General features: G+C 35.1%; 1 protein-coding gene across 1 annotated transcript; it reads right to left on the reverse strand.

Moving 5' to 3' along the window:
• Positions 1–6,185: 6,185 nt before the first annotated feature.
• Positions 6,186–7,097, reverse strand: LOC125179004 (protein mel-28-like). The gene is made up of 2 exons (XM_047884025.1): positions 6,968–7,097; positions 6,186–6,630 (listed from the first exon to the last, which is right to left on the reverse strand). The coding sequence occupies exons 1-2, from the start codon at positions 7,095–7,097 to the stop codon at positions 6,221–6,223; spliced, it is 540 nt and encodes a 179-aa protein (XP_047739981.1). The 3' UTR covers positions 6,186–6,220.
• Positions 7,098–9,213: the final 2,116 nt, after the last annotated feature.

The following is a 9,213-nucleotide window of genomic DNA, read 5'->3' on the forward strand; positions in this document are numbered from 1 at the left end:
TGGGAAACTATTTCATTATATAAAACATAGAGCACGTACCATACAGTGCATTAATAATACAAATTAATTTAATAAAAATTAATTTTTAATTTAAAAATATAATCAGATTTTTAATTCAACATTTTTCTAATAGAATTTAATTCTACAGCTTTACCATCTAGTGTATTAAATAATAAAATTTGATTTAGTAAAATTTAATTTTAATTAATTTTTTAATTTAATTTAATTCTACAGCTTCAACCAGTAAAAATGAGCATCATAGGAATGAAAGTAAAATTGTCATTCATACATCACAAATTGAGTGACAATGGATGGATTTGATAGGTATTTTATTAATCCTGTTTATATATAAGAATGGAAATGACGTTTCTATTTCAGAATGATAATGGAAATGTTCCTACTATTTCAGAAACTTTTCTTGAATACACTTGCGAAAACTAAAGTTCTGCAATCAATGAAGTCTTCGATAATGAAAAAATTGTTCAATTTAAAATTTTTAGCTATATGAGTGAGACTGTCAAATTAGTCATTCATCAATCATCATAGAAGCTGTAAGCAAAAATTAGTTGTTTTTGATATAAAAAAATGTTTTTCAATAAAAAGAAATGCAATACTTGATTTTTGGAAATACGATGCTAAAATTAATGATCCGTATTAGAATTCAATAGACATGATTTCAGAATTATCTTCAAAAAGTGTGTTTTTGTTCGTTTGATCAGAAGTTTTTGTTTGTTTGATCAGAAGTTTTCGTTCGTTTGATCAGAAGTTTTCGTTCGTTTGATCAGAAGTTTTTGTTCGTTTGATCAGAAGTTTTCGTTCGTTTGATCATAAACTACATAATTATTCATTCTCTTGCACTAAGTATACAAATGATTAGTTGGACTCCGTTACTACCACGTAAGCTTGATATATAAGCTTTTTGTCCTTTCGATAAACAGAGTTTATTTAGGTTCTATTGACAGTAATACCCTAATAGGTAGAACGATGCTACGTATTTGCGCCCATTTAATGATCGGTTAGCGGCTTTGACTCTTGATACCCATACTATTGTACAAATATTGTGGTAGACACATCATAAAGATGTTTCAATGCAAAGATTCTTATTTAAAGGATAATAAATTGATTTGTAATTGTTTACTTCCACCTATAGATATAAATGAATATCGTTCAATATATTTTCATTGCTTCTCATGAATTTGCATTAAAATATTTATTTTGAAATCAACCATGTCAGTGTAACGAAATAATTTGTTCACGTTTTAGGCTTCCGAAAATATTTCAAACCTCTATCAAAAATATCATAATTAATCATTCTCTTGCATTGAGCATATGAACGTTATGCCTCGTGCTGCCGCATCAGCGATTGTCATTCGTTTCTGTCAGCTGCATGCCAGGAGCCTGCTTTCGTTGTTCTATGTAGTCTCGCTCCCATGAATTGCATGTTTAGTGCAGAGTGGAAATCTAAGATTAGAGGTTCACTTAAAAAAAAGCATTCCACCTTGAAAAAAAAAAACGTTCCAGGCAAGTGGCAACTAGAAACAGGTTTGCAGGTCGTCAGAAATCGGCCTCGGCATGAACGTTACGTCAGGCAACACAGAGAAAATCCCAATATTGTTAACTGTGCGCGTCACTCACGGATAAGCAAGAGGAATCTACTGAAAGACACGTTGTGCTCAGTAGAAGTTACAAGGTCGCTACTGACACCAGTAGAAACTCATCACTCACAGTCACCGACGAGCAAGGAAGATCTTGGGAAGGCTGCATAAGCTTTGCGCCCCACATGAACGTTTCTGAGGTCGCCGGTAGAGATGCATCACTCTCCGGTGAGCAAAGGATATCTTGAGGAGGCCTCACAACGTTGCAGCCAGTAAAGGATGTACTCTTGATTCTGAAAAAAGTTCCATTAGATCTTGCCGATATACTTGAATGCAAAAGTCGCCTATATACGAGTTGATTAAGAGCACTTGATGTATTAGTTGTTCAGAGTTGGACCAGTTGATTCAGAGCACACCAAATTATTTTCATTTACGCTCATAATTAATTTACTCCTTAATTTTTATCATTATTTCTTAAAATCATACCTGAAACTGATTTGGAAGATATGCTAGCATCCGACTCCCAACCAGCTCAAACAAACGCAGATTCGATTGCATGCAATCTATTCCTTTGTATCATATTAGTTAAACTGAACATGAAGAAAAAAAATTGTCAAAATTGGCATTGTTTTATTAAAGATACTTACACTCTTGTTGATAAAGCTCGCATTTTATATAGAAAAATAAACGTGATCATTGAACATAAAAATTTTTGAATTCAAAGATCGTATCGAAACATCGTATAATAATTAGTGGAAGTAAAGGGCTGACTATCAGAACATTAGGTACATTAAAAAGCTAATTCTTTCATTTTATGCGATCCTCCTTAGCAAATTATCGGCAAGAACTAAATAGGCTAGCTATGGCTTATAGTACTATTTACTCTTGACATAATGAATATAAAAAAAACATTTATTGCACCTATTTGTTATGTCAGCTTTCAAAATGAGGATAAACTCATCGGCAATCAAAGAAAGTTCAAGAAACTTATCAAAGAAGAAGCAATGCACATCACCACCAGTTGCGTGAGAACTAAGTCAACTAACCAGGCTGAGCCAAAGCTTTTCCCACCAGCTTCGTTGCACAAGATTGATACTGCATGCAATGCATGTATAACATTTACGACCATTATTAAACCATTCTTTTGAATGTCAGTTACTAAAAATTTACAATATAGAAGAATTGAAATATTTCTTTTCTTCACGGAGTATATTGATATTATATTGTTGGTATCTCTGTCACGTGTCACCTTCTATGTTATTGTTTCGGTACAGATGGTACTCCTGAATCCTGATCACAAGTAGTTTTCAGGTCTCAATGCTGAAAACTATCATCAGTTTTTTATTTGTCGATGAATTCATAGGCAGTTTTTTATGTATTTGTGAGTGAATGTACAAAGTAAAGATGTTATTCTTTTCGATTTTCATCAATAGTGACATAACTACATTATTGTTCTAGGCGCTTGAAATAAGAAATGTAGCATTACCTATTAAATTAGCATTAGTGCGTTAACAATGTGTGCATTTGGGGCAGTCCATTCTAGCTTTCTAATGCTGTTTGGATTCCAGTGGCAGTGACATTGCACGCATTCTGATGGTAATTGGATTCTTATGACCATAGTGGCAATCAAGAACATATTTTTTTCTAGGGTAAACATACAATTTCTGAACGCAAATTAAGCATATGCATTGCTTCAAAATTTTATGAACGCCGATGGTAAACAGTCAAAATATAACTCAGTTTACAAATAAATTTACATTTTAAAAAATTAGTTTTTACATATCTCTGTCTCCAATGTTATAGGTTCTGCTCTGCTGAGACGACAATGAAAGTTTGGTACTGGCAGCGCAGGCATCGACAACCACACGTGGCGCCAGTTCACATACGTCTGGCAACAACAACACTCGTTCAAAACTTCACGTTCAAAGATAAGATTTAGAAGTTGAGTTCGTTCAATGCTTTCGAAATAGATGCTCCAGTTTGTCATAGCAGAGAGCCAGAGATGTTCATTCCTTTCTAATCCGCATCCGCTCTACTCTGGATTTTGTTTTCAATTCAATTCCTAATTTAGAGCAAACTCTTCATTGAGGGATTTTTTTGCAAATGACACATCGATTCGACACTGTGTACGATATTTTAAAACAAATTTACAGAAGTAAGTTTCATAGCACTTTTTCCACGCATAAGTTTATGAAATCGAAACTAAGTGATAATTACCAAATTAAAAACGAAATTATTCACTCACAATGCCCTCATGCAAGCATGACCAGGTATTTCTGTTTCTACTTTAATTTTAATAAATGTGCTAAATGATAATTTTTTGCACTTTTTCCCGCTAAGATCTTCAAATCTGAATCGATCTTGACATAAGTAAATACGTATCTATTTATTGACAATATCATTTCAAGGCATCTCTTCTGGTGCAAGCATAAACACACTTGGAACATTGGAAAGGTTTTTCAGTTGAATGCTTTGAAAGAAAATGAATTTTTAAGGCATATTTTCTGACGCAAGTATAGACACACTCAGAGCATTGAAAAGGTTTCTCTGTTGAATGCTTAGACAGAAAGTGACTTTCCAATTGCCCTTTTCTGTTGCAAGCATAATCACACTCAGAACAGCGAATCTTCTTCATTGATGAACGTTTAGAAAGGCAATGCTTGTGCAAGATTTCCTTGCAACCACCCACATATTTACCCCTGGGATTTTTCCGTGCATTTCTCTGAGGATGATGCAAGAGAATATGTTGTTTGAGATCAGCATCAGTAGCACATGAATTCAAACAGAATTGGCATTGGTGTTCACTTCTTCTCAAATGATTGGAGTTGATATGCTCTTGTAGTGATTTTCTCGTGGTACATGATTGTTTGCAGTCAGGGAATTGAGGTGATTTTTCTATCAAATGCTCAGAATTAATGTGCTGCAGTAGTCCACTCCCTGAACTAGAGGTGTATTTAGAGCAGTGGGCGGGTCCTGAAGCAGGATGTTCTACATCAATGCGCTGCTGCAGTTGGCCTCCACCTGCAGGCACCAATCCACGCTGGGAACACCCAAGCCTGATGTGTTGCTTCGAGCTGGACGCTCCAGAACCGTCAGCGCCACCAGCAGCCTCTCCTGATGCCGGTGCTGACCCACCTTTGCCATGCTTATGATAAAAATATAGATTAAAATAATCTCACATAATAACAGACAAATTAAACTGTTGACCTTCAAGTTTGATTCAAAACCTGGAAATCTAAACCACCAAATCAACAGTCACCTTCATTACACCTCACATGGCCCTGTACCTCTACCACCCTCAAATAAAAATTTATAACCAACTGAACAATTTATAACCTCTTGAACACTACCTAAAACTCCTAGGCCTAACCTTTGATGCCATGTTCACTTTCCTTGCCGCCATGAAACCACAACAGAAAAGTTAGATAACTTAAAATCATACTAGAAGCCCTCTCACGAACATCATATTTACAAGACTAGGAGTAAACCTACAACAAACCTACAAAACCATCTGTCTTCCAATAATTAACTATGCCTGCCCAATCTGGAGCTCCGAACAATCGTTCCCCAGAGCTACAAGACAGATGCTGTCACAACTTTGTACTGGTCTAAGCATTCTCCTCTGAATTTAAAAATTTCATTAACCTTTGAATTTAAAAATTGTAGTTTGTTCTAATGCTCAATATTAATCCACTATTTTTGTGTCCTTGTTGATGATAGTTCAGGGCCACATAAAGTAGGACTTACTCTACTATATATAATATGGATATATAATATTATCACAAGCAGATCATTGACAACTTCAAGATGAAAGAACTACTGTTGGCAGCCCAAACAATCCATCATTGCACGGCACACAAGAGGAGAGTGCAGGTGCAGGGCTGAGATGTGCAGTTGAACAAGCCTGGGGGGATGTGGAGGACAATATTGATGTGGCTGCAGTCATGTGTGTACTTTATGAAGAATGATATAATATTCAACTCCTCATAGACTCCCCTGCAAGTTCCTAACTTCTTAACAGTACATGAATATGATAGCATCACAAATTACTAGCAATAAAATGACTTCTCATATCGCTGCTTTATAATGCAAATATTTCACTTACCTCTTTTCAAATTAAAATGGACATATAAAATAAGTAGAAATAATAGGAGCAAGTGCACATTTTTAGTAAGTTTTGTTAAATCAAATTGGCATTCATAAATTTTGAAGGAAAGCTTTATTTGTATTGTATTGACATTGCATCACTTGGGTTTAAAACTCATTTCAATTGACATGAATGTTATCCAATATTATCCTGAGTAATTCTCTGCTCTATTCTTATTCGTTCATGGACAAGCAAAGAAGTATATAAGAAAAAAATTTGGACAGTTTGACTTGGTTCCTGCCAGCAAGGCCATCACATTTCGTTTTTCTTCAAATACAAAAAACAGGAAAAAATTATGAATTTAGATTTAAAGTAAGGTGTTTAATGTACCATAAGTAATTACAAATAAAACTTCCCATAACTACAAGCAATTATTGAATCAAGATGAAGGAGATTCACACATAATTATTATTTCTTCAAGTTTCAGACAAAATACTGGGTTATGATGTGTCTCCTGATGCCTAATTTGAATACTTGATTACAGAAATAGCATTCTGTCAATTTTCATCAGGAAAATCTGTGCAGGAACTTCAAATGTTTTGCTAAACATTTGCATTTTAGCTCCATCTACCTCACTTCCATATAAGAATGGTTCCTCTTTGATGGATACTTCTTCAGTTTCATCCTCAGGCTCCTCTTTTATGGATACTTCTTCAGTTTCATTCAATGGCTCCTCTTTGATAGATACTTCTTCAGTTTTATCCTCAGGCTCCTCTTTTATGGATACTTCTTCAGTTTCATTCACTGGCTCCTCTTTGATAGATACTTCTTCAGTTTCATCCTCAGGCTCCTCTTTTATGGATACTTCTTCAGTTTCATTCACTGGCTCCTCTTTGATGGAGATAGTGGAAACTTCAAGGGCTGGTGGAGGGTCAACCTTTACCAAGGCTGGAAAATAAATACATTAATGTACTGGTAACACTGGACTATGGAGCAATACATGTCACAGTAAATAAAATGTTCACCTGATTATTGATTCATGTGAGTATTAGGACAAAAAAGTTAGATGGGGCTGACCTCCAACAATGAGTGAGATGAGTGATATGCCACCTCAGATGAGTGAGGCTTATGAGAAGAAATATTCCCACACAATGTTATCAAATCTTGTATTGAAACTCACAAGAAATAGATACAAATAAGAACTAAATCAGATAAACAGACATAACCACAGTTCCTCCTCTGCATAGTAACAATTGATTAGTGAGGCACATGGAATCGGGCTTACCTTCAAACTTTAATTTGCTGCCACCAGGAGACACTTGAGTGAGGCTCTGCTTTATGCATCTGCCCTTCCTGACTGCAGCATCAGAGAGTTGGTGCAGCACAACACGGCATTTCTTGGTAATGGGCACCATCATCAAATGTGATGCTAGTTATATATCACTGAGGTTGAAGTGTTTAATCTATATTGTTAGCAGCAATAGTAGTAACACTGGAGGGATACAGGAAATCATAAAGTGCAATCAAGGCTCATAAGTAGGTTTCAATGTTAACATATGCAACAAAACTCATTAGTCCCAAGTTACTTAAGCACACACTGGATTGCTTCATGCATGCATCAGAAATATTTGATGCAGACAACTTGGCTGCATTTGAATGCGGCATATATAATAGAAATAGAAACTGTCTTGATATATACATAAAATTCCACATCCTATAGGTACATCAAAGCCATATTTTTTATCCCAAACATAGCTAACAATATTTTTGAATACACCTAGAAATATCTCAAACAATATTTTTTGTTTGCACTGGGAAATAGCAAATTGGAGTACTTATGGACATTTCTAATTTTTTAACAACATTAAACCTGATAAAAAAAACAAATTCTGCCAACCAATACTAACATAGAAATACCAGTTATATACATTGCTAAATTGAGGTACTACATCAAAGGTGTTGAAATATCTGAACTCTATTTCATCTTCATCATCACATTAGTTGTTAGAACCTAATCAACCAATCATCAAGCAACTCTTGTTGGTTATTTTAGAATAGATGTATTTGTTTAATAGATCATGACACATAATGTATTCAATATTGATAAAATCATATTTATTTATACTTGTATACATTCATGAACATACTAAGTCTGTGTCAGAACTGAGGCAAGGCTGTTGTTATTGCAATGTAGTATAGAAACAATGGAAAATATATCAAGTTGCAGTTATTTACAGTGGTTATTGATGTTTTTAGAATTATAACAATAAATTATTTTCCTGAGAAGTTATGCTTTGAATTCCAAATTTGCTTTTCAGCTCAGCTGAAATTAAAGGAGGTGGCCTCTTCTATTCTTTTTGGTGGCACAAAACAGATGCTGTGTATGGAGGCAAAATGACATGGTGTAGTAAATTAGGGCACAACTAAACAATATTTATCTAATAAATGGCAAAAAGGTGATTGACAAAGGCATGGCGTGATTCATTATTTTTTGCATCACACAACAAGCAATGGCTGTTGCTGTTTTTGCCCATCCTGGTACTGGAAACTAGGTAAGAGCAGATTGATCGTTTTTCAGGGCACTAAGGTCACATCTAGTCCCATGACCATGATTTGCTGACCCACCAGATCCATTTTATTGCATTATGCTACACCTTGGACAAGTCATCACATGCTCAATGGCCTCTAAGATGAAGAAAAATGTTTGTATTGCTATTTCAGTGATAAAATTAAAAATTTTGCATAATATGTGTGCATGGCCCAAGTTTGTGGTCCAAAATGGCTTTTTACAACCTGGAAAAGGCATTTACAGCTTAAAATTTCATTAATTCTTGGCCTAATTATTCTACTTGCAGTTTGGCAAGCCAATACTGGATAAATTTCCAATAATTGGGGGCAAAAGCATTCATTTTACGTGTGTTTTTTGAAAACAATGGGCAAAAATCTGTTGATTCTCTTATTTTACTTTAAAGAAGGTGTGAAAGACTCATAATAACAGGTAAAATGGACCACATTCTGACATTCATAGGTGTTTTTATCTTATTTGCCTAAAACATGGCTTCACAAAGAAAAACTATTTAAGAAAAAAGTGGACAGAAGCCACCCATGAATTAGATAAAAATGCCTGTGAATCTGGCCAATTTTGCCAGTTCCAACGGCCTTTCCCAAATTTCTTAATAATATAATAATAATAATAGCAGTTTCAGCGTTATTAGGCCGTAGGCCTGTCGCCGATTCTTAACATCGCAGAACATTCACAGCATTTTGCGGTCTCGAACTCGCAACTCACTGCTACAATTCTGCTGTGCTTAACCGCCCGGCCTCCTTGCCGATTCGACCAGAAACTGGCGCACAGAGCTGGGATCGAACCCGCGCCTCTCTGCACCAATCTTGGTACTCTGAACTTTCTTCTGTAAAAAATAAGGAAATCAACTTATTTTTACTTGTAAAATCAGAAATTGGCTGAGAAACAATTGTTTTTAACAGTAATTTAAGGATATTTTTCTCTGATTTTTAAATTGACATCAAAGT

The sequence above is a fragment of the Hyalella azteca genome, unplaced genomic scaffold (genome assembly GCF_000764305.2).
Source record: "Hyalella azteca isolate HAZT.00-mixed unplaced genomic scaffold, Hazt_2.0.2 contig14311, whole genome shotgun sequence".
NCBI classification, from domain to species: Eukaryota; Metazoa; Arthropoda; class Malacostraca; order Amphipoda; family Hyalellidae; genus Hyalella; species Hyalella azteca.

Bases quoted from the DNA above. Each gene is read 5' to 3' on its own strand.
- LOC125179004 (XM_047884025.1), bottom strand. From the start codon at position 7,097: ATGGTGCCCATTACCAAGAAATGCCGTGTTGTGCTGCACCAACTCTCT. The intron at 6,631-6,967 runs GTAAGCCCGATT...TTTATTTTCCAG, and splicing joins CAGCAAATTAAAGTTTGAAG to CCTTGGTAAAGGTTGACCCT.